The sequence below is a fragment of the Mauremys reevesii genome, linkage group 4 (genome assembly GCF_016161935.1).
Source record: "Mauremys reevesii isolate NIE-2019 linkage group 4, ASM1616193v1, whole genome shotgun sequence".
Lineage (NCBI taxonomy): Eukaryota > Metazoa > Chordata > Testudines > Geoemydidae > Mauremys > Mauremys reevesii.
Window position 1 is genome coordinate 62,715,074 of NC_052626.1, and position 27,105 is coordinate 62,742,178.

Genomic DNA, 27,105 nt, shown 5'->3' on the forward strand with positions numbered 1-27,105 from the left:
CAAACAAGCAAAACAAACAAACAAAAACATTTTAAGTTAATACCAGATGTGAAAAGTGGCGAAATAAATCAGTATTTTAAGTGTCATCAAGTTATACCATGACCAAAAAAAAGTTTCATTCACATAAGGCCCCTCCAAACAGTCAGTTATCATGCCGTCATTTGGACCATTTACTTATTTGTATTACAACATCACCTACATGCTCCAACCAAGATTAGGGTCACACTGTACTAGGCACAGTATAAACATGTAAGATTTTAAGCACTTCAGGGAAGGGACAAAGGAAGAGGGGGAAAAAAGATGCAGCATGGCCTCTGATTTTGGTTTAGGCCTCTAGGGGCTACTGTAATACAAATACAAGGCATGCAATGGTTAGCAAGTGTCAGGTTACTTTCATTTTTTGGGGGACTGTGAGGTGTATTTTTCCCATATGTAAATGTACACAAATTTGATGTATTGTGGTATAGATATGGGTTGAGGAAGAAATGCAGAAAGTGATGAGTTAACAAGAAGAAAGGAAGCTATAAACGCACTGAGGGGAGGTCAAATGGGACGCTTTCTCCGGCATTTCAAGAGTCACAATTAATAGGCAGAAAACGTTGTAATAAGAATTTGGTAGGTTACAAAAATAGCTAACCAATACTTAGCAAAGTTGCTTGCAGAAAAGATGACATAAGATAGACAACTTCTTCCTTTCAAGTCTCATTACATGGCTGTCTCAATCTGTACTGTACAATTTAATCTGTAATTAATTTGATTTGTTATCTTTTGGGGTCAGATTGGGGAAAATGAGATGGCACTCTCCAAATCTTCACCCTTTGGTGGAACCAAAAACAAGATAGCACTCAGATTGCCCAGTTCATAAACACGATTATACCTCTCTCATGTACTCTGATCAGCAGTGACATATTTTATAATGCAGCCATTTAAATCATCATCAGGTTTCATGGTCAAAACACCTCTGAAATAAATGGGGCCAACGGATATGTATCAGGATTATTGTTTCATGATGTTTTCATCATTTAGCTTTCAAAACATGAACAGTGTTTCTTTGTAACCTGAAGAGCTACAAACTTAATTTTCTATTTAAAGCGTAAAGTACTAGATTAAACATCCATGATCTGCACCAATCTGATTCCTAATTCTCTTAAACTGGCATCAAACAGCATCCTAGCATATTATGTTATTTGCAATGAAAAAGCTACTCTAAATGCATCAAATGGAAATTATTAATTTAGTTGCTACGTTCCATTTCTCTCTCTACTGGCTCTCTCCAAGCTTGGAGAGCAAACATGCTGTGGAAGGCTGCATAATGTTCTCTTATTCAAAACTCAGCTTCCAGGTTGGTAAAATACATATTTGCTTTTCCATTCCCATGAAACGAAAGCTGATATTTTTAATTTAGCTTTGTAAAACTGTCACGAACATTTGTCAGGTTAAGTGCAAGATCCTCTCCCCACACTTAACATTACATCCCAAAATTGCTTCATCTGTTGGAGGGGTGGGGGTGGGGGGGGGCGCGTTACTTGCCCTTGGCAAGCAGAATTTTACAAAGCTGCTTTAAATTTTTAACCAAAGTATTGTAATTAAGCTTTTTCCTTGCACTTCCAATTACATCATTCCATCACCCATGGGATGTTTTTACTCCATTCCAGAAGAATGACTAAGCAATGACTTTCACTTTAATTAAGGGAAGTCTACAAAGTGAAAATGAGACAATACTTCTTTCAATTTGCCAGTGATTGGACTGTAAAAAAAGTTAAGACCAAAAGACAAGATATTTCCTATTGTACAAGCTCTTTCCCCAACCCATGTGTCTCAAAGTGTGACTGAGCAATTTATTTGAGTAGAATATTGGTAAATGAATTCTCTCCCTACCTGGCAATCACGATCTTTTTAATGAAGATTATATATCCTGTAAGTGCAAGGTATTACTGTTAGGATGAACTGGTAAAGATTAGAAGGAAAGTTAGGCTGAGGAAAGCAGTTATTCAAATTGCTGGAGAAAACAACAACAAGACTCTTTCTTGATTTTTAGAGTTCCTGTAGGACAGTTAGGTATTAAAGACCTAAGCCGGCTTGGTTTCAGACATGAGACAAAAACATTTTGTCTAGTTCTGAAATGAGACCTCAGCCTGTCCTTGAAATATGCAATAAGAGGCCTAGAAAGAGACTTTCTCTTGAGCACATAGCTATTGCCCTTTGGTAGTCTGCTAGCAGGCAGATATAAACGAAGATTATATTTGGTCTTGGCAGGATATCAAGAACAAAGTAGATCTATAACACATGCATTCAAAGATAAATGCTGCCTTAATGCTAGTGGTGTAGTTCTCAAGGTCAGCAATCTGAACACTAGGACTATTTATCCTGCAAAAATGGAACTTAAGTGAAAGACCCTTGTTAACTGGCCTAAGAGAGAATAGATCCTTGTAGGTCACAGGAAGGGCAGGACGGGGGAAGTTTCATATCACAACATTTGCCTCTACAACACCTGGCTGTGGATAAATTGAGAACTTTACATTCCATCTCCCTTTTTTAAGCTTTCAGCATGCATTAAAGTGACTTCTGCCTCCTGTGAAATGGATGTGAAATTGTCGTATGGATTACTGCATAAGGAAAAGTGAGCTCTAATATAAGAAGCCAGGACAGGAATGGTGTCTAAATAATAGCATCTTTGAGTCAAATAGCTGATAACTACATTCTGTTTGGAGGGAAATAAGTTAATGATGTACACAACAAAATTACCACTCCCCACCTACCCAGTGCTCCTCTTACTCCCGACCTACTTCCAACAGGGAAATTTTAAAAGAATTTAAGTGGGCAAAGAACACTAAATGCAGAAGACCCCATTCCTGTGGCCAGTGTATCCAAGGAATGTAATAACTCAAAAACAATGCTGAGCATCATAGCACAAAAGTGAGTACCAGGCATCACAGTTACTAGAATGAAGGGACCAGTGGAAAGTCTAAAAACCTTCATAGTCCTGGCTGGTATCCAAAGAGTCGAGACTGGGCAGGCAATGACCTCATTTTTATGGTCTCTTGGTCAGGTCAAAGGAGAGCTCAAACTTATTGCACATGACGGTTGGGGTCCCCAGCCATAAAATAAAATTAAAAAAGGAAAAACCTATGCCCCCCCCCATAGCGTTACAGTAACATGTTCTTACTCTTTAAACTGTATATTATAAAATTAACATGGCACTAGCAATGCACACTCACAAAAGTGTCAGATGCAGGCTAAATGCTGAAACAGAAATCTTATACACTATGTAGCATAACTTTACCCATTCACACCGAGCAGTAATGTTTAGCTAATGCTGAACAAAAAAGCATTTAATTTAAGACTTCAGTGCATTTCAGGATGACTTTTAGATTGTTACCCAAAATAAGAGATTCTAATTCATTTTAGAGATAATAAATAAGAACTGTAAAATAAAAGTATCAAGTTATACCCAACAAAAGTTTGCGAGAGGGTAATTTTGTAGGGCAAGGAAGTGATAACTAATACTGCTGCTAGAATTATTGGAACATTTTATTCAACTGTATGCTTATGAGAATATAAAATATTTGCACAGAGATGTTGAATGCTCTTGCATCCATAAGAAGCACACAAGGAATTCCAGTTCAAGGCCTTGTGATGCTACAAGTGAAACTGTTTCATCTTTGCTGTGGACTAGGCTGAGCTTTATTTTCCAAGCACTGCAGTAAACCTCACAACTATCAGTACTGAAAATGATAAATGAAATGTTTGAGTTTAGACACACAAGTTGCATCCTACAGGTAGTTACCGTAAACGGGTCGTATGATCAGAATACTGGTTGCATGCAGACTGCACTTCAAACATACTTCTATCTTGGCAGCATTTCTCCACACCCAGAACAGCTTTAAAGGAATTCTTAAGAGAAGAAGAATACTTACCGGTTCTGTTCCTTCCTTTGTTTGATTAGTTGAATTAGTTCCTTGTCAAAGTACTCTTCATCAGCCTCTTCTTTCCCTTCGTCTTCCTCTCTGTCGTGGGCATCGATACTGTCTTTGTGCAGCTGGCTGGAGATGTGCTTGGCATATGCTGACAAGCCCACCACTGTCACCCTGCACACCTGGCACTTGTGATTGCTGTCCCTGGGGAAAGAGGGAGAGGATGGACATTCAATCCTTCCCACAGGCATGGTAGACAACTCAGATCTTACTCTGTTTCCTCTGAATATGCCAGTTTTCTTAACCAATTGCTGGTGCACTAGGCACTATAATTTTGCTCAATACACTAAAACTGTTCGAATTTTCTGGCTTTTCTTTTTTTCCTATAGCAATTTTCCCCAACTTCTGGGGCTTTTTGTGATCAATTTTTAGAGATTTTTTTCCAACAATCAAGAGGTAAAAAACTTGGGAATAGAGTGGTATAAATTTGTGGGAGGCAGGGAATTCTTCTTGGATTGCTGTACTCAAAACCTTATCAGAGGAAACATAGTGAGAGGAGGCGGAGTGGAGGGCTTACAGAGCTAGCAGGAGCTGCTCTGAAGCACATCCATGGTGCCAGCTGCACTGGAGAAGCCTGGTGACAGCTTCTACATTTAATCTCTGCCTCATGCTTTCCCCCAGTGAAAGCTAGAAGAGGGAGGAGGGGGTATACTGCTACAGCCAATCCTAATACAGTGTAACCTAAACTGGGACAGCTGAGACCTCTGCTTGGAATTCAAAGACTCTATAGCACAGCAAGTGATGGGAGGGGTCTTCAGTTCACTGTACTTTATTTGGTTCAAATGATGCATGAGGTCTGCTTTCTACTTTAGAAGGCTTATCTTAAAAAATAAGAAATTATTTCAGTTGCAGGAAGTTGACAGCTGTGTCAGACAAATGGTTTTACTAAAGTGTCTGTGAATACTGCAGCAAAACTGCTATTAAAACCAATCAAATCAGTATTTAATGTTTATTAAAAAGCCTACAATACAGTGCTTGACCAATCCTTTAGTTAAGCTAATGGTTAAAAAAGTAAGAGAGAAAATAAGTCCATTGGTAAGTTAAGTAAAACTGAGCAGAAAAAAAGCATGTGTTCTGAGCCAAGCAAACAGTGTGGTGGGACAACATAGGGCCCACTGCCTGCCTCACTGATGCTTTCTTGCACCCCACCGTCTTGTTTACAGAAGCAGCACTGAATGCTCTTATGTCTCAGATATAGAGATTATGTACTAGAATGCCCAAACATATGAATGGAAATAAAGTGGGAAGTGGTGAGGAACCTGGGGTCCATGTGAAGATTAAAAGCAAAACTAAAAGCCACATTTAGACTAGTCATTGGGACAGGTGAATTCTCCTGCCTTTTCCCAAAACAGCAATATAAGTGACTGGAGCTCAGGTCATTAGCTCACATCTAATATATTTAGAGAACTCAACTTGTACATCAAAAGGTCAATACCAAATGAACAAAACAAAACAAAACCTTGCTTTGTATTAAATCTTTTTCCACTTCATATTCTAATTGCCTTTACTGAAGTGATGAAAAATCCCCATCTCATGGATCGGAAACATCTTCATTATTCAGTTAAATGTTTCCATCAAAGGAACCAGAGGCTCAAGAATCTTGCCTCCACCTCTGCAGTTTCTAACAGTATGAAAGAAATCCAGAAGAAAAATTTACCACCCACAAGATTTTAAGCCAGCATCCTTATCTGAGCCATGCTTAACGAAGGGTCACCAGATGGTTGTTAAATAAAGGTCTACGCCTTTCAAAAAGGCTTTGAAATGAACAGGTGATTTTAAAAGACATTTTTCTATTTTTTTTCCTACTAGTAAAAATGTGATCTATAGTACACAGTAAAGGTATTTAAACAGTCATATCAGTCAAAAAGGCCGTATGTTTAGGAAGTTTAAGTGTATAAAGTGGTGTTTCTATTAATTAAATTGAGGGTCTCAGTTTCAAATAATGTGCAGAACAAGCGTGCAGTTATAAGTAAAATACATATTTTTCTTCCGGTCAGCCCTACAAACTCAACCTGGGATTTGTGCACCAGACTGGGTTCTTTCTTTTGCACACATTACCAACAGTAATAAAGATTCTGCAGGTCACATTATGCTGTATGACACCTGTATTACCTCATCTTCAGTGGTTTAGCACAAGCTTAACCAACTGAAAGTTAGTTAACAGTTTTGCTAATGCACAGGCAGGTATAGAATACAGCTCACTCTCTTAACTGTGTTGTTAACTATGAACTGCCCGGAATAAAATATAGTAAAGCTTACTTTTTGCTAAAATTGTCAAAAGAGGGAGAAACAGGGAGAGTGTCTAAATGGATGTCATTTTACACACTCATTTATCATAGTAGAGCTATACTTTAAATGTAAGGACCTTTTAACTGGACATTTAAAAAAAGAAAAGAAAAAGAAAAACCTAATGGTACCTATTATAATACTTGACATTTCTAGGAAATCTCAAAGTCCTTCACAAATACAGGTTTCAATTCCTCTGAAAGGTAAATATTATTCCATTTTATTGATTGGTAAATTGAAGCAGAGTTAGAGTTACTTTGGGCAAGGTTAAGTAGCAGGGCTGGGGACTGAATCTCCACTCCTTCAACCTCTCCAACTTTCAAATCAGTAGGTTCCCAAACAGTGGCTCTTGAACCACTTGATCAGTGGTTCTCAAACTTTTGTATTGGTGACCCCTTTCACACAGCAAGCCTCCAAGTGTGACCCCCACCCCATATAAATTAAAAACACTTATTTGTTTATATTTAACACTACTATAAATGCTGGAGGTGAAGAGGGGCTGAGGGGGGAGGCTGACAGCTCGTGACCCCCTATGTAATAGCCTCATGACTCCGAGGGGTCATGACCCCCAGTTTGAGAACCCCTGCACTCGCTGGTCTGTGGAGAAATGGCTAATCACATGGTTATGACCTTCCTTGTTTTCATTGAATACTTTCCTTACGCTACTTTTCCATGAAATGAAGCTCTAATAGCCAAAGGAATGTTGTTTGATCAACTTTAACAGGAGAGGTAGTTGACACCATTATGACTAGGAAAAAAATGGCCCACACTTAACCTTACTAATTTCTGCTGTGTATTTCAGCATGTACATTGGATAATCTCTGTCCAAACTGAAGTGCTGATGCACATTCAGTGTTAGCTGGAAAACAGTCTTTTCATAAGACTTTGGCCTCATTCCAATTTCTGTTATGAAGTCACTCATGGAACTAGACATCATTTGTATCATAATACTTAAGATGACGGCTGAAGTTTCATGCCCATTATATATCGCTGAGAACACTAAATAGAAATGCAAGTCAAGAGCCATATACCTGAGGACTTAACAGTCTCCATGTAAATGTGACTTTTCTCCAGAATTTAAATTTTCACTATCAAGTAAAGTAGTGGTTTCAAGAAGAGAGAGAAAGGTAGTGGCAGCTTAATGCTCAGCAGTCCTAAAGAGAGGCAGCACAAGAATAGGATGGAACCATATGCATCTTTTGGCAAGCATAAGATCTTGGGTCCCAGACACGCCGAAGGGAAGAGCTTGTTTAAAGACTGAGAATTTTGCAGAAAATCTGAAGTTAGAAGAATAAACGCGATAAGTGACAAAATACTAAAACAACCCACCAAACCAAATGAAGAGACTTAGTTTTCAGAGGCAAGATGTGAAGGCTCAAGCTAAGTCTCTTTGAGTGAGGCAGACACCACTCTGAGTTTTCTGAATTATTGTCCAAAATGGAATTCTTACAAAATATGATGGTCTCACTGGAAAGTGAAGTTATAACCAGGGTTCCATGTACTCCGTTGGGGCAACATAACTTGCAGAATTCACCTCTGGCCACACAACTGTGCCCAAGAACTTAAGTTTTCACTTATAATTTTAGCCCTCACTGTTACAAAGTTGACTTTAAAAATGCAAACAAAGTTTAAACAAATGCAGTTATGTCTTCCTCTGCAGACACACTCAGAAGCGTGAACTGACTCATGCCAATGGGATGTTAACCCTGAAACTTATAGATAATATAAATGTTAATGTAACGCATGCTAACAGTGTAGCTCTTTGTCCCCTCTATTAGCTAGTCCACATACTGAAGTTTATGAGGCTGCTGCTTCAAGTCTCCTTCCTAGAGACTACCCCTTGTCTTTTACATAAATTGTGAAATTCCATGTAGATTTCTAGTACTCCAAATTGAGAAAGCGAAAGAAAGGTTGTAAACTAAACAATTTATTATCCATTTTGATTCTCAAGTATAAGAACTAGGTCTGCCAGAGCACAGATGCCTTTCTTGTAGGAAGAGATCCGAATCAAAGTGATGGAAACATTTTGAATGCAGAATGAAAGACTGACATTAAAATCAATCCCTTTCATCTCGGATACTAAGAAAATGGAAAACTACAGTTACTAAATCTTTTGAAATTTCACAATATCAGATACAATGGAAATCTGAAATTCTCCTTTTCATCTAAAACCAAGATTTCACAAAGAATACAACAGGATGACAATACAGAGTTAAATACTGAATTCAATAGAGGATCTAATCTCTAGATGGTAAAAGTGATGAAAGGCACTTAGTTAAAAACAAACAAACAAAACGGGGAAAAAACTCCAAACCCAAACCCACACCTCCCCCGGGCTCAACCTGAAGAATGTTGAGATAAGTCTGTTTGATGAGAGTAAAGTTTATTACACAATTTGGATGATCCATTTTGAAGCAGTTCTAGCTCCAGTGTATGTATGCGTATATTATATATATTTTTTAAAGAATTAAACTGATAGCTGGTGAAATGTGGCAGGACTTTAACGTTCAACAGTAGCTGAGAAGAGTTGTCAGCTGGGGGAAACCGTGCCCTAGAAATCCAAACACAAAATGGAAGACTAAGACTTTAAGCTGCCATCTGCACCATCTTTAGCTCTTGAATCTATCCCAGCCTCAGCAATTGTTAAAATATTCAGAATCATTATCATGTGCTGTAAGAAAAGATCCACTAAAGGGGATGCTTTAAAAATTAGCCAGAACATAGACACTTGAGACAAACTGCTAAAGTTAATGTTGATGACACAGGGGTATCTGAGCAACCATTTCTCAGCTGTTCACTAACAGAACAGATGTCCTCTACAGCTAAGAATCAGAACAGATGAGAGGCAGAAATAAGGTGCTTTTGATTCCAGGCACAATTTCAGGCCCTTCCTATTCCCAAAGAGACATGGGGCAGAGTGGGGAAAGATAACAGAGTGAGGAAGTGCTTTTTAAAAGCATCACTGATGATTCAGAAGGGTAACAGAATAGAGATTAGAAAAATAAAAAAAGAATGAACAGAGGAGTGAACAGGGAAGAGAAGGACAAAAAAAGAAGAAGAGGGAATGGTGATGAGCAAACACCATTTTCCTCTGCACTACACCTTTTACTGTTAAGTGTCCTTTTCTCATCCAAATGGTGGGCTGAAGAAGTAATCAACCTTCCCCAAAGAGTCATCAAAAGTCCTCCCAGGCACATTTTCCCCAACTGGCAAGATGTCAGTTTTGTCATTAAAAGTCTGGACACCTTACATTTATTCACCACCACACTAGTAGTTTACTCCTGAGGGCATTTTGTGCCCCCCCCCAAATATTAAAATTCTGCACACAATATTTTAAAATTTTATTTGTCAAATAAATGTGGAGGCTCCAGCATGGCACTGGGGAGCACAGGTCACGGGCTGCACAGAGGTGGAAGATCACTATGCAGCTTCCCCCAGGACACGGACTCAGTGGTGAGATTGCACCAAACCCGGACACTGTGCAAGAACCCAGCCTGCCCCAGAAACACCCCAGGGCCCTGCCCCTCTCTGTGGGCTGGCAGGCTCAGCAAGGCAGGATCCAGGAGTAGAGGGCCTTAGTGTGGAAGGATCCAGGTGTGGGTTAAGAGGGTTCTGTATGGGGTAATCTGGGTGCAGATGAGGCTCTGGATGCCCAGGGGCTTCTTGGGGGGTGGTGTTCTGGGTGCAAGAGTAATGGGACTCTGCAGGGGTTTCAGGTGAAGTGGTTAGGGATCAGCGGGGGGGTCTGGGCGTGCGGGAGTGTGGCTCAGTGCGGCGGGGATCCAGGTGCAGCTGGTTGCGGCTTGGTGGGGTGGGAATCTGGGTGGCTCATCGGGACGGTCCAGATGCACAGGGAGTGGGGCTTATCAGGGGGCTGAGGGGAGGATCTAAGTGTGGGGAGGGTTCTAAGGGGGCAGCCTTGGTGGGAGGGTCTGGGTATGAGGGGGTCTGGATGCAAAGGAGTTGGGCATATTGGGGAGCAGCAACCTGTACAGGAAACCCTCATCCTGCAACTGAGGAGCAATGGGTGCAGGAAGCAGAGGAAGGGGGGAGTTTGCAGAGCTTCCTGCGGCTGGGAGAGAAATCTGGGGTGGGTCTGGCCCCGGATGCTGTGCAGAGGAAGTCCCATTTTCCCCAGCCCAGCTGGGACTAGCAGCTCAGTCCGGCGCAGGGAAGGAGCCACCAACCAGGTCTTTCCCAGTCCTGCCTCACAGTCATTTACCTCTCTGTCAGCTGCCCTGGGCACTCAAAACATACTGCAGGGGAAGGTCATTTTTCTGCAGGGAAGCAAAGAAATCTGTGGGAAACAAATTCTGTGCATGTGCAGTGGCACAGAATTCCCCCTTTTCCACTCTTATCCAGAACACCATTAGCCTTTGAGAATGAAGGATCATTTGGATTTTAGGGGGTTATTTTTTAAATATACTGTAGGCCTGGCTTGACACAAGTAACTCGCCTAATTTCTTAGTGGGCATAATTGGGAAGGTGAATGGAATGCTAAGTTGTAAATAGGGGCTTGACAGGAAGTCTGTGCTAACTAAGATAAGCAGCAATACCTTGATGGAGACTATGGACAAGATAAACCTGGAATGTAAAGATCAGTTTCCATGTGGACAGCACATGGATAGAGAATGATGTACATGGATTGGTTCCCGCAAAGTAAGCAAACCAATCCAAAATATGTGAGATTTCATGTATAGCAAATGCAACATACACCTCTACCTCGATATAACGCTGTCCTCAGAAGCCAAAAAAATCTTATTGTGTTATAGGTGAAACCGCATTATAGAGAACTTGCTTTGCTCCACCAGAGTGTGCAGCCCTCCCCCCAGAGCACTGCTTTACCACGTTATCTCAGGGTAGAGGTGTATTGTGTAAAGGCATATAAAGGAAGAGGTTTGCCTGTGTAACTCTGGGTGTGTGGTATGCCCTCTACCCTCTGTGATCAACTCAGTGTAGCTTTGCTATATGTCAAATAGAGGAATGTGAGTGATGAAATCCAGAGTCAAACTGAATGTTTTGGATCTCAGGGAATTGGATGAAGCGTTCTCCCAGAACTGGGCAAGGTGTTCTGGATAAGCTGAGTGGAAAAGGTCTCATAGGGAATCCCAATATAAACTTTTTAAAAAATTCATATGGTATAAATACTTTATTTGAAGGTCAGAGGCTGTATGGTACAGTAAACAGGACACTGGGCTGGGACTCAGGAGAGCTAGGTTCTACTCCCAGCTCTGACAGCAACTTGCTGTGCAACCTTGAGCAAGCCATTTCAACTCGCTCTGCCCATTTCCTCTCCTGTCCATCATTCTAATTTAATCAGCTTGTAAACTCTTCAGGTGGGGAAGTCTCTTATTATGTGCTTGTACAGCTCCCATCACAATGGGGCACTGTTCAGAGTTGGAGCCTCTATGTACTAAATGTTTGTGCATTTCAGATTAAACGCGGGGTTGGGTACAAATTGGAATGTCTATCTCTAAACTTGCAAAGTCTTAATTATCCGGCACAACAATTTTTTTCTTTTAAATAAAAAGGATTTTATTTATGATTCTATGATTTAGATTTTCCAGGTGATTTAACCCACCAGCATATTAGGCATTTGAATTTAAACTAACTATAGCAACATATATTTTGTAAGAAAGTTGAAAAATACCAAACTACAGCCCAAGCTAATAGTTGTAGCAAACTGTATAGATTTAGGGAGAAATCCCATGCTCCTAACAGGGACATGTCCTCATGGCTATTAAGATCTTTAGTGTCTATTAGAAAGGCACAACGAAATGTGATTTATAAAAACAGTTAATTCTTAATCTGTCTTCTCCCTTTAAATTGAATTTAGCTTGCATAGGAAATAAGGCTATTTAGTTCCCCAAAAGTGTGACATGTAAACTGCACTGAAAGGCAATTTGCATCATCATTCGCATACCTTCCTTTCAGATTTTCAAGTTCTCTGTGGTGAAGCATGCTTCTCATGTGCTCATCCATCTCCTACAAAAGAAAAAAAAGCATAACTCATAATTCATTTTACTCTGCACGAGGATATATTCTGCTCTAATAGGTCTTTTTTATCTCTTTTGAATGTGGTGTCACCCCGAGGAATTACCCGCTAAGCTTTCTTCCATAGGATTGATCTTTGGGATTCATATAGAAGGAGGCAGAGCTCCAGAAGGTGGATATAGAAAAGGGTACATGGAATGAGGCAAGGGCTCTGACTTCAATGTGTTCCACTCCTTTCTAGAAAATAACTGTACAACAATTATTTCTTTAAAAAACATTCCATAACATAAACAGTCTTAGTTTGGCTTTTTTTTTTTTTTTTTTTTTTTTTTTTTTTAACATCCCTCCAAAAAAAATCAGAATATTTACAACATTAGGGCTGCTTATCTCTGCCCTTGTGAGTGTATATGCATTATGATACAGTGTTACTATATATCAACACACACTGCTTTGTTCTGCAGGACCTGTTTCATTCGGTGCGCATTCTACACAGAACTGAGACATGCATAGTGAATTGGTTTTGGATTTAAAACAGCTTTGACTCATTCACTGCAGTCATTGTATAACATGTTGCAAATGAGGCAGATGTCTGCTAGAAGAGGAAGAACACTCATGTTAAGGAACAGGAATGGGACCGGGCGATCCATTTTCTTTTCCTGCCTAGAACAGACACACTTGGAAAAATGGCCACCCTTCTCTCTCTGCTCTCAGATCCTCATTAATAAAATGGGAATAGCACTTTGTCCTTACTAAAATGTTATGAAAATAAAAGTAATTACTGTTTGTGAGATACTCTGATACTGTATTGATAAGCACTACAGGAAAGTCTAAGGGAAAGAAAAATTCCATCTACAGTGCAGGGTTTGGAAGACATGCCGTAAACAAGCCACAGCATATACTAAACGATGATGATGAGAAAATGAGCTGCCTCTATTGATAAACAATGTCCTTCTGACATACTGAAAGATGTAGGGACCCATCACAAAAACCAAAATATGATTATGTCATAAGACACTCTGAATGCACAAGGGAATAGAATTAAGGCTGAGGAGGCTTCTGAGTGCTTGACTTACAACTTTCATACACTTTTTAATATAATCATACAAAGATGACATTAAAACTTGAAAGCCATGGATATTTTTAATACTTAATGAGAATGTATATCCAGTATATGGTCACATTGAGGAAGAGGCTATCAGGAAGTACTGAAACAATTCTATTTCATGCAATAGACCTGAAGATCTCTATCAGTTTCTGATACAAAAAGCTATCTTTTTTAAAACAAAGGACACATTTCTCCTATGCTGCATATAGCCAGATTTCCACATACAAAAGATATTAGCCTTGCAAATTTGTTTTTTTTTTTTTTTTACCTTTTTTGAGCTGTACACGATGTGACATAGTATGCATTTCCGTTCTCGAGCCATGACTACATTGGACAGCTCTTACCCCAAACCTGAAAACAGGAAAAAAAAAAGAGATCCTGGACATTGTTTCTTATCAGTCCAATTGTCTTAAATATATTAAAAATAAGAGCTCCGTCTTACAAGAACCATACTGAAATGTCCCCGTGTCTCCTCTCACACTTTAAAAAGCACCTCTCACACCTATGTATGACTTACATTTTCAACTGGCACATAATTTATTTTACGTAGTCATCTAAAGATTACATAGCCCAAAAAAAAAAAAAAAGGATTGAGCGATCAGATTCTTGTCAAGCGGGGTTTGAAGCATTGAAAGCATTCATCCAATTAGCTTGGCAAAGAAGAAAGTCTATCAGTCTGGATGGTCACAAGAGAGATACTTAAGGAATTATCCTAAAGAGCTAAATGTACATAAACACAGGCAACTACAGATTGAAGAAAAATGCTACTTGCTAAATGTGTGTTTTTAAATATATTAAATGAATTTCCATGATAAAAGAAAATGTCTTTAATAACTAATTTGATCAGACATCATGCTCATAACAATCTAGGTTATAACAGATGGTGATAGATTTATTTACGTAATGGGATAAAACATTGTTCTCTTCTTATTCTCACAAGTCATTAAGTAACACTAAAGCAACAGAAAAAAAATAGAAAGACAACTACAACTATTGCACACGTCCAGAACAATGCCTGGCAAAAAGTATCCCTCATCTTAAGGTGAAGAGAAATAGACAGGGGAAAGAAAAAATATCATGTAGTGTTGTGCTAATGCTGTCAGACATACATAAATCTTGCGAACAAGACATTATTCAGCCATCTTCGAAGTATTTCTATTTTACAGATAAGCATTTCTATAAGGGCTAGTTTAGCCAAGGTTGCAAAATTCATAGTCATAAGTGACCCAATTTAACAGGGAATCTCCATCCACTATTCCCCAAACTCTCTTGACAAATACACAGTGCAGTTCAGAAATTATTATTATTTAATCTTACCCGATGACCACATTAAACCCTCATATCTGGTACGGCTTAGAAGTTTCAGGCAGATAGTTGGGTGGGGATAGGATGCACAATGAATCTTGGCTTTTGCAGTTGTGGGACCCAATCAAATGGCTTTGCAGGTGGAGCCCACATATGCCTGAACCAGCCCTGAGCAATAATTGCATTATAATTCAGCATTTCATGAAATTACAGGAAATTCAACATATGGTTCCTTAAACTCCTCCATTCCTCTCAATTTAGTATTTTTCAGTAGATAACTATCCATGTCACTAACAGCTGTTCAGTGTAACCAAAACTTAGAATGGTCTCCCCATCGGTCATTTCAACCCTCAGTCATCATAATGTAAAACGACTTTCCCTCTAAAAAAGAAAAACTTGGTCTGATCATACTGAAATAAATGCATGTGTGTATTTAAACATGTGAGACTCAATCATGAAGAGTACCAAGTATACCAGCTAGTCAGCGTGCATTACTGGTGTGCCACTCTTGCCTTTACTGAAATATACATTTGCTTCACAAGTAAAATTAACACACATATGAAAACACTGTCGAGTACAAAACCACTTTATCTGAATGATTAATGACTGAAAGACATTTATATCTGGGATACTTTGTGTTGAAATAGGTACTAAAGCATTATCAGGTCTAGAGTTTAGCACCTCCGTATGGCAAAGTTTAGTGGAAAGTCATAAACTGAATATGACTACTAGATGCTTGTATGCCAAATGCACTTGCCTTCATTAGAGGTCAAAGTGAACTTTCAGAACCAAGTATTTGGGCTTATTCTAAGACACTTTTTAAAAACTGTCCAAATTTTGTAAGTAACTAAAACAGCTAAACAAAATGTTACCACGCTTCTCAAAAGAAATTCAAATTTGGGCTGAGAACAATTATGCTTCAGTCCAAAATTTTTCATAATTTTATGGCATGTTAAGCACATGAGAACAGGAGCTCAGAATGGAAGTGCCTGATCAGCACACTTTCTACTACAGACGAGGCATTATTCATTGTAAGAACCAAGTGACAAAAATACAAACATCTCTTTAAAATTCAAGAAACTTACTTTAATATGATTAATATAAGGATGTTATTGAAAAGCAGAGGTGCTAATCCTTATCCTGATTACAGATGGCTTCCTTCTGTCTAAGAATCTGATCTGCTTTCACAATATTCTTTACTAGTGCTACTTTGTAGTTTAATGGAATAATGTCCACTTGTGTTTAGGATATTGCTTCAAATTAGCAGAGCATGTATGGAATTTGTCAGACATTTGGCAAGGGACTTTATAGGGACAAAGAGGTCAGCAGAGTATATGTGGCTATTGGCCCCAGGTAAGTGTGTAATATTAAAATGACTTAACAAATAGAGCTAAAATTGCACCTGCTTTGGCTACTTAAAACATATCATGGTAACTATACACGATTACAGGAAGAGTTTAAGTCTCCCTCTAACTGCCCAATCAACTGGGCACTGCTTATTACAGAGTACTAAAAATACTAACTGATTTCAATTGCTATTGGCTGTTGCTATGAAAGCACAAACAGTTTTGTCTCTGCAGAGACAGACAGACTCTTGGAGCTGGAGCATTCAGAGAGGGTCTAGGAGACATTGTAGGTGATTAGGAGACAGGAGACCCAACTTTTATTTCCAGCTCAGCCACTGACTCACTGTACAAACTGGGGAAAGTCACTTTCTTTCTCTTGCTTAATTTTCAACCATCTCCTCCAACAGAACCTTTGCAAGACCCACCTTTCTAAAGTGCTTTGAAATTGTGCAAAAGGTACAATAAGTTCAAAGTATTATCTACAGTAGTTTCCTTAGGCTTGGTCTACACTTAAATATTAGTGTGACATAGCTATGGCACTCATGGATGTGACACACCCATATGCCTGAGCACCACAGCTATGCCAACTTAACCCCTAGCATAGATACAGCTGAGTCAACAAAAAAATGCTTCCATCGACCTAGCTATCATCACTTGAGGAAGTGGAGTTCCTACAGTGATGGGAAAAATCCCTTCCATCATCGTAGGACACGCTTATACTATGGTGCCACAGACGCACCGATATAGTGCCATAGCGCAAACTTGGCCTTATTGGTTACATAACAGTGTTGAGATCCAGGGAGATCTTGGGTACAAAGAAGGTCAACTGTCTTGACTGAAGTTACACATGGAGTAAATGTCTCAGCTAAGATTTGTACCCAAGTCAGCCCAGCTGTAAAGCAGTTAAAATAAAGAATCAGGTGTTCACTACTCCAGCACAAGCAGAACTTTCTATGTAAGTATGCTAATATTTTTTTTTAAAAAGGGAAAAAGATAACTGATACATTTTCAATACTAGATAACCTCCAGGCGTAGTCAGAGTCAATCATTTTTCCCTTGGACACCAGCAATCAACTGAATGGCTTCAGATATAAGATTATAAGAGTGGAAAATGTGTTATGATACACCTCTACCCCAATATAACGCTGTCCTCTGGAGCCAAAAAATCTTACCGCGTTATAGGTGAAACTGTGTTATATCAAACTTGCTTTGATCCACAGAAGTGAACAGCCCCGCCCTCCCAGAGCGTTGCTTTACTGCGTTATATCCGAACTCGTGTTATATTGGGTTGCTTTATATCGGGGTAGAGGTGTACTATAAATAAAAGTCAATCAACCATGACCAAAAAGAAATCAGACACATTTTTGTGAGTACTACCTAGGAAGGCTGGCTGTTTCAATAGCAGGAGGTAGTGTTCCTTTGCTCCATACACTTGGATTTTAGGGAAATACTGTTACCAAACTGTAGTTTAAAGAGGGAAAACATGCATTTTACCATCATCTGGGGCAATCTTAACTGTGATAAGCTGGTTCTGATGTGCCTGTGGCTTGCAGGTTTAAAAAGTGAGAGTGTGTATGAGTAATACAAACTTACTGAATCTACTAGAGCAAATTGTAGAGAATAAATCTCTTAAGTGAAGAGTCTGGACAACATTTCTGGCAAACAAAAACTGTCTAAATAGAAAATATAAGGCATTAAATTACTTCCTGCCATAATATTAATTAGCCTATAACTACTGCTCAGAGTCCAACCTTGGCAGATAGTATACGTTAAAAATGTATGTCAAAGCTAAATTTGCTACAGATCAATGGCTGAGTATTCAGACTATATAAAGCCACAGCTGAAGTGGAGTGTGAGGACTGCCTAACATACCAGCTGCTTGGAAATCCTCAGGACTCCTCAAAGAGATCTTTAGTTCAAGCTCCCACATAAGGACATTCATCTTTTAGACAGTCCTAGCAGATAGAACATATGTTCTATCTGCTTGAAAAACCTGGGAGGCCTAGAAGTTCATCTCTGCAATGCAGATTGCCTTGGTGCTGTTCGCAGCCTATGGTAGGAAGGCGCAGAGCGCTTTTGCTAAATTAGTGACTCCACTCTCCCCCAGCAACTGATCACACAAGTTCTGTAGTCCAACTAGAGTCCCATTGCCTTCCCATTTTTAAGGCAACTGTAGTATTTGCAGGTACTATAAGAAATAGGAAGGGACAGGATTACAAAGAGGTAATCCACAACAAAGGGCTATGGTAAAAGTCTTAGGGAGGGAAAGGGGGGCGAAAAAAGAGGTCCACTGCTGACCTTAGCAGTACTCTCAGCCTATTTGAGCAAGAGACTGCAAAAGGGCTGAGCTTGAATAAAGCACTGCAAAGAACTACTGCTCTGCTGCATCATATTTAGTTTAAAGATTGCTGATCATCCGATTCCAGGTCACTCTGCCCATCTGCTCACAGTCACATAGAAGATTCTGTGAAGTAACACTCAGCCTTCAAAAATTTTATACTTCCACCTAAAATAGTATGGCAAAAGGGACATTGCCGGGCACCTTAGGCCCAAAATTCAGGTCCCTATAATTAAGAATTTATTATGCTTAATATTAATAGAGGTAGGCTTTTTTTGTTTGTTTGTTTTAACTTAAGGAAGATGTTTGTTTGTATCTAAATATCCCCCTGCAAGGTATGCAGCATCAACACTGAACTACAGAGTTTGCATATTTAAAGTGTTATACAAAACAAATGAGAACCAAAAAGTGAAAACAGCTATACAAAATTGAAACTGATCATTTTATTTTCATTCTCCAAGCTGTCTGAAATGCAAAAAGAAAACAGATAGCATAACAGAATGTAAATTAGAGTTTCAAAGTTTTCTGTTTGTCATCTAAACTGTTACTAGCATAAATTTTCTTGCTTATCTAACAATATTTTAACCAACATGTCTGTTTAATAATACCAATTATTTAAGTATTGTAGATTGTGCTCTTCACCAACTCAGCTCTGAAACTCTGCATAGAGCAGTTTTTCCATATACAGCAAGGCTCTTTTTCAGATTTTTTTTTTAATTCCTAGGGAGTCAAAATCTGAAACCTCCAACTGGACAACAAAAGCTATGCATTCTTTTTTTAACTGAACCTTAAAGAAGTGTCCTCTAAATATACACTTTTGCCCAGGTTGCTGCGGAAATAGAGTACAAATTTAGATTTTTGAAGCCCTGATGCAAGAGTAATGGACAAAAGAAAAGTGAATTTTTTTGTCAAGGGTGGATGTAGAAGTTTAATAACTTCAGTGTTAAAGAAATTATTTTAAAACATTTCGCCCCTAGCATCCAAGCCTTTTTTTTTTTTTTAAATATATCTATACTACAAAACCCCTTCTAGGGAAGAACTATTATACCCATTTTACTACTTAAGAACTGAGGCACACAAATTAAGTGATTTGCCCAAAGTCACAAAGGAAGCCTATTGTGGAGCATGGAAATAAATCCAGGTATCCTGAGTTCTAGGCATTCCAACTTCCAGGCTAGCAACCTAATTACTGAACCATCCCATCCTTCCTCTAGTATATATACACTTGTAACATTTTAATTTCTTTCCACATATCACAACTGTATAACTCATGAAACAACGAGCACCAAAACCCAAGATATTCAAGTTGTTTTGGGTAACTATAGTTTTATAAGATAACTGATATTCACCTATAAGTTAGACTGATTATGCCAGCATGCACTCAACTTGCTGTATGTTGGCATTTGATAATGTGTTTTTCAATATGTGACCATCTGTGAAAACTAATATTGGGGAGTTTGATGCTTCTGGAAAGAGGTCTGCCGGTCCTTATTGTGAGGATTTCAATTATCCCTTCAGTCACAGATGAAGGCTGCATTATAAAGGGCAAAATGGTGTAACAGGCATCCATCCACACCAGCTATTCCAGGCACTCAAGTTAGAGTTAAAAACATGCTTAAGTACCTTGTTGAACTGGGGTTTAGATGCACTATTCCACTGCAAGGAAAAGGGCCAGGTAGCCATTTCATGCTATGGGTGCTTCTGCAAGGGTTTCCCTTATTTATTACAGATACACTTCAAGATCCCAGAAGTTTCAACACAAAAGTTAATAGCCATTAGTTACTGGCAATGGGTCCCTATGACCTTCCCTCAGCTGAAACTGAGAACATCTTAACAACTAGAGTGGATGGAATTTTCCAACATCAAAAGAAAACAAAAGCAAGATAAAGTGTGACAGAAGCCTGGTGCAATATGATAGACATCTCATGTCTATCACACTTTCCACTACATCTCAAAAAAATTTTCATCTATGCAAGAAGTTAAACCATCTTTCAACACTAGTTTTCAAGAAAACCTTTGAACAGGATTTCTTCTCATCTGTTCCTGGCAATAGCTGTTTAGTGAAGAGGGATCTTGTATTTGGAGCAAAAAATTAGTAAAATTTAATGGAAAAAATCAGTTACAACATACAAGGGGGGGGGGGGGGACTTCTATAAAACTGAGAAATTCCTTGCAATGTACAATATTTTCTTCTGTAATTTTCCTGTTGCCCTGCTAAAACGGTTTATAAAAACAAGAAAAACCCTGTATCACCACCTGGTGGCAGAATTAATCATAGACACTTCCAACTACTTGATGCAAAGAGACTTTTATGAATTTAAATTTGGCCCAAATATTCAATTTTGCAAAGACAAACTTTAATAAAACATAAGACCAAGGTAAATTGACTCAGTTTACCAACCTGTTAAATGGAGATTACAGCATTCCTATAAAGCAGATAAATTAAGATCAACATTCGTACAGCACTTCGAATATGAAAAGCAATACATAAACGCTAAGTATTATTCTCAGTGCTGGATATGGGAGTCTTATATAAGTTAAGATAGTTTGGTGACCGCATAAGAGAAATATGGACTATAAAGTGAAATATATTTTGCTCAGAGTGATTCAGATATTAAGATACCATTAGTTTACAGCCAGCCACTGGTTTGATTCATTCTTGGCCTCTGAACTGGAAGCATGAGAATGGAACACCTCTTATTAATGAAATCTAACGTGAAGTTAGTCTATATTGAGGGAGGGAGAGAGAGAGACATGTGGCAATGCTTAAAGAAGTTGTCTTTCACCGCTGTTAGAAGTTCCAGCAGACAGGCCCTGGAAACTGAGTTACCCTTTCATAATCCTTCCAGTTCAGAGCTGAGGCATAGCTGTGATGTGCCGGCATCCTAGAAATCAATTTGCCATGGAAAAAAGAGGAATTTGCATTTTTCTGTTTAAAAAAAAAAAAGTGTTTAGATTTTGTGGAAAAATAAAAACATTAACTAAATTTTAGTAAAAGTACCAGTTTGCTTATTCAATGTATGCAACCTCCCATCCTGGGGTTGATTTTTGAATGTGCTTTAAATTTACATAGCTAACCAGACGCCAGTAAATTGCTTCTGGTTACTCAATGGCATATAGGGGTTCATATTTTAATGCATCTCAAATTTTATGTCAGCCTCCAGACATAAGTAATGAAAGTTATGAAAAGATGCTGAAAACTTGAAAAATCGCCCCTAAACACTGAGTTTGGCAAGGACAAATTTCACATTGATGGTAATGTGCTGTTTTGTACTGTATGCAGCAAGTCTTAGATTACATTCAAAATCAGACAATTGTAGACCACATGAAAAGCACCAAACATAAACTGAATGCAAAGAAATGAAAACAAGAGACTGAAACAGCAGGACCATCGACAACAGTAAACAATACACTGTGACTGGATCATTCTGTTAATTTTATTTTGTAATAATGACTGATGACACTGGTACGCTTTGAACTTGCTTAAAAATTGTAAATATATCAATAAAACATTGTGTTCAACTGATACCTATATATATTGTGGCTAGGGAAACTAAAGTTCAGCATTTCATTTTAATCATGGAAAAACGCTGATTCTTCTGTTTTTTTAACTGGAGAATTTGGGGCTTTTTAATAACAGAAAACTAGAATCCCTGGTGATACAGGGAACTTACACTGCTGCTGCTCATGATGCACCTGTTATGTAAACAGAGGTCATACCATATCCAGGGCTGACAAGCCAGAAACAATCCCTTCAGCAGCACTAAGTTGGGCGGGGAGGTGGAGGGCACGGAGGAGAGTAAATAATAGCAAGACTAAAAGCAAGGTTGTTTAAAATGAAATACAACAGTGACAGCAAATTGCAGGCCCAAACTGACAAACACTTAAGTAAATATTAGGGCTGTCAAGTAATTAAAAATATTAAGCAGCAAAGAATCCTGTGGCACCTTATAGACTAACAGACGTTTTGCAGCATGAGCTTTCGTGGGTGAATGCCCACTTCGTGGGATGCAAGAGTGGAAATTTCCAGGGGCAGGTAAATATAAGCAAGCAAGAAGCAAGCTAGAGATAACGAGGTTAGATCAATCAGGGAGGATGAGGCCCTGTTCTAGCAGTTGAGGTGTGAAAACCAAGGGAGGAGAAACTGATTCTGTAGTTGGCAAGCCATTCACAATCTTTGTTTAATCCTAAACTGATGGTGTCAAATTTGCAAATGAACTGAAGCTCAGCAGTTTCTCTTTCCTATACCGAAAACCTACTGACCGCTATGCCTACCTTCATGCCTCCAGCTTCCATCCCGGACACACCACAAGATCCATTGTCTACAGCCAAGCACTGAGGTACAACCGTATCTGCTCTAACCCCGCAGACAGAGACCAACACCTAGAAAATCTCCACCAAGCATTCGCAAAACTACAGTACCCGCACGAGGAAATAAGGAAACAGATCAACAGAGCCAGAGATGTACCCAGAAGCCTCCTACTGCAAGACAAACCCAAGAAAGAAACCAACAGGACTCCACTGGCCATCACATACAGTCCCCAGCTAAAGCCCCTCCAACGCATCATCAGGGATCTACAACCCATCCTGGACAATGATCCCACACTTTCACAGGCCTTGGGTGGCAGGCCAGTCCTTGCCCACAGACAACCTGCCAACCTGAAGCATATTCTCACCAGTAACTGCACACCGCACCATAGTAACTCTAGCTCAGGAACCAATCCATGCGACAAACCTCGATGCCAACTCTGCCCACATATCTACACCAGCAACACCATCACAGGACCTAACCAGATCAGCCACACCATCACCGGTTCATTCGCCTGCACGTCCACCAATGTAATATATGCCATCATATGCCAGCAATGCCCTTCTGCTATGTACATCGGCCAAACTGGACAGTCTCTAAGGAAAAGGATAAATGGACACAAATCAGATATTAGGAATGGCAATATACAAAAACCTGTAGGAGAACACTTCAACCTCCCTGGCCACACAATAGCAGATCTTAAGGTGGCCATCCTCCAGCAAAAAAACTTTAGGACCAGACTTCTAAGAGAAACTGCTGAGCTTCAGTTCATTTGCAAATTTGACACCATCAGTTTAGGATTAAACAAAGACTGTGAATGGCTTGCCAACTACAGAACCAGTTTCTCCTCCCTTGGTTTTCACACCTCAACTGCTAGAACAGGGCCTCATCCTCCCTGATTGATCTAACCCCGTTATCTCTAGCTTGCTTCTTGCTTGCTTATAATTTACCTGCCCCTGGAAATTTCCACTCTTGCATCTGACGAAGTGGGCATTCACCCACGAAAGCTCATGCTGCAAAACGTCTGTTAGTCTATAAGGTGCCACAGGATTCTTTGCTGCTTTTACAGAACCAGACTAACATGGCTACCTCTCTGATACTAAAAATATTAAATCGTGATTAATCGCACAATTAATCACACTGTTAAACAATAAGAATACCATTTAAATAGTTTCTATGTTTTCTACATTTTCAAATATATTGATTTCAATTACAACAGAATACGAAGTGTACAGTGCTCATGCTATAGTTATTTTAGATTACAAATATTTGCACTGTAATAAGCAAATACACCTCTACCTCAATATAACATGACCCAATATAACACGAATTTGGATATAATGTGGTAAAGCAATGCTCTGGAGGGCAGGGCTGCGCACTCCAGTGGATCAAAGCAAGTTCAATATAACGCGGTTTCACCTATAACGTGGTAAGATTTTTTTTGGCTCCCAAGGACAGTGTTATATTGAGGTAGAGGTGTAGTATTTGTCAATTCACCTAATACAAGTACTGTATCAGAGGGGTAGCCGTGTTAGTCTGGATCTGTAAAAGCAACAAAGAATCCTGTGGCACCTTATAGACTAACAGACGTTTTGCAGCATGAGCTTTCGTGGGTGAATACCCACTTCTTCAGATGCAAGAGTACTAATACAAGTACTGTAGTGCAATCTCTTTACCATGATGTTGAACTTACAAATGTAAAATTATGTAACAAAAAACCGCATTCAAAACCAAAACAATTTAAGTCTTTAGAGCCTACAAGTCCACTCAGTCCTACTTCTTGTTCAGCCAATCACTCAAATAAGTTTGTTTACATTTGCAGGAGATAATGCCACCCTCTTCTTGTTTACAATGTCACCTGAAAAGGAGAACAGGTGTTTGCATGGCACTGTTGTAGCTGGCATTGCAAGATACTTATGTGCCAGATGAGCTAAAGATTTGTATGTCCCTTCATGCTTCAACCACCATTCCAGAGGACATGCATACATGCTGATGACGGGTTTTGCTTGATCACTATCCAAAGCAGTATGGACCGAAGCACGTTCATTTTAATCATCTCAGTCAGATGTCACCAACAGAAAGTTTATTTTCTTTTTTGTTGGTTCGGGTTCTGTAGCTTCTGCATCAGAGTGTTGCTCTTTTAAGACTTTTGAAAGCATGCTCCACATCTCATCCCTCTCAGATTCTGGAAGGCACTTCAGATTCTTAAACCTTGGTTTGAGTGCTGTAGCTATCTTTAGAAATCTCACATTGGTATCTTCTTTGTGTTTTGTCAAATCTGCAGTGAAAGTATTCTTAAAATGAACAACATGTGCTGGGTCATCATCCGAGACGCAATAACATGAAATATATGGCAGAAAGCGGGTAAAACAGAGCAGAGGACATACAATTCTCCCCCAAAGAGTTCATGTCCTCTGGAATGGCGGCTGAAGCATGAAGGGGTATATGAATGTTTAGCATATCTGCCACGTAAATACCTTGCAATGTCGGCTACAAAAATGCCATGTGAATGCCTGTTCTCACTTTCAGATGATGTAAATAAGAAGCAGGAAGCATTATCTCCTGTAAATGTAAACAAACTTCTTTGCCTTAGTGATTGTCTGAACAAGAAGTAGGACTGAGTGGACTTGTAGGCTCTAAAGTTTTACATTATTTTGTTTTTGAGTTCAGTTATGTAACAAAACAAAAAAAAATCTACATTTGTATGTTGCACTTTCACGATAAAGAGATCACACTACAGTACCTGTATGAGGTGAATTGAAAAACACTATTTCTTTTGTTTATTTTTACAGTTCAAATGTGTAATAAAAAATATAAAAGTGAACACTGTACAATTTGTATTCTCTGTTTAATGGAAATCAATATATTTAAAAATATAGAAAAACATCCAAAAATATTTAATAAATTGCCATTGGTATTCTACTGTTTAAAATTAAAACTCTGATTAATTTTTTTAAAATCAAGATTAATTTTTGAGTTAATCGCGTGAGTTAACTGTGATTAATCGACAGCCCTAGAAAATATATAACTTCATTCATGCAAGTGGGTCCACATGAATCACTTACAATAATAAAGATACTTAAATGCCTTAGTGTTTACAGGACAGGGATCTAAGGGTACACCTACAGTGCAAGCAAAAAAAATCCCCACAGCAGCAAGTCTCAGAGCCCAGGTCAATTGACTTGGGCTTGCATTATGGAGCTAAACATAGCTGTGTAGAGGTTCCTGCTGGGGCTAAAGCCTAGAGCCCAAACTCCAGTGCAAGCAAGAATGTCTGCATTGCGCTACTTTTAGGCCTTGTCTACACTACAAAGTTTTGTCGGCAAAAAACAGGGGCTGCGTACACACTAAAAAGCTACTTTTGGCAGCAAAACTCCGCTGTTTTGATGACAAAATAAAACCACCTAACAAGAGACAAACCTTTTTGTAGCCAAGTTAAAGTGACAAAGTGTCAATGTGGACACTGTTTTGTTGACATAACTGGCTTCCACCAGTATCCCACAATGCCTGCTGTGACAGCTCTGCTCACTGTTTTGATCTCCGCTGCCCTGCAGGCATGTACTCCTCGCCTTTCAAAGCTCCAGGAAGTATCTGACAGATGAGTATTCTGCTTCCATTTGGGGAACAAAGAGCAAATCATTAATGTAGAATGCTCCTGTTCTTACCTGCACTAGGAACACAGTGGCTGGCAGGCAGGAAGGGGAGGCGGGGGACGGCTGTGCCAGAGCTGAGAGCTCACAGAGCTGCTCAGGATGCCAATCCTGGTAGCTGAGGAGGCTGTAGGAATCACAGAACCATAGACAGGCAGGCAGAGCAGGCTGCTTCAGGAGAGACTGCTATGCTGACCAGAGTCAAGGCCTGATGTTGGGGGGTATCCCCATCCCCATGCCTCAGGATAGGCCTGTCAGCCTGCTGTCTCCCCCGCCGCAAACACACCATTCTCCTCTCCTTCCGCCCACCCCACACTTCAGTTGAAAAAGCGCTGACAATCTACTAGGATGCCCCGGAAGATGGGATTGAGAAATCTGCCCCATGAGGCATTACAAACCCTTCCCAAAGCACCCTGCAGTCAGTTGCACAGCGGGATAGCTACCACAGTGCACTGCTCTGTCGATGCAAGAGCTGTTAGTGTGGATGCACTCTGCTGACACAAGGAGCCAGTGGTTTTAATTAAAGCAGCATAACTTTTGCCGACAAAACTTTGTAGTGTAGACAAGGCCTTAGACCGGGGTGGGCAAACTTTTAGGCCAGAGGGCCACATCTGGGAATAGAAATTGTGTATCGGGCCATGAATGCTCACAGAATTGGGGTTGGATGCGGGAGGGGGTGCGGGCTCTGGGGTGGGGCCAGAAATGAGGAGTTCAGGGTGCAGGAGGGGGATCAGGGCTGTGGCAGAGGGTTGGGGTGCAGGCTCTGGGCAGCGCTTACCTCAAGCGGCTCCCGGAAGC

General features: G+C 39.6%; 1 protein-coding gene across 3 annotated transcripts in view; it reads right to left on the minus strand.

Moving 5' to 3' along the window:
• The window catches only part of ZNF106 (zinc finger protein 106), a 76,705-nt gene that overhangs the window by 47,690 nt on the left and 1,910 nt on the right, over positions 1–27,105 (minus strand). For all 3 annotated transcript variants that reach the window (XM_039535546.1, XM_039535545.1, XM_039535547.1), the window contains exons 2-4: positions 13,628–13,710; positions 12,184–12,245; positions 3,918–4,118 (exon numbers count right to left, since the gene is read on the minus strand). In XM_039535546.1, the coding sequence (XP_039391480.1) occupies positions 3,918–4,118; positions 12,184–12,245; positions 13,628–13,681 (317 nt within the window). In that variant the 5' untranslated portion in view covers positions 13,682–13,710. The remainder of the gene's footprint in view (positions 1–3,917; positions 4,119–12,183; positions 12,246–13,627; positions 13,711–27,105) is intronic.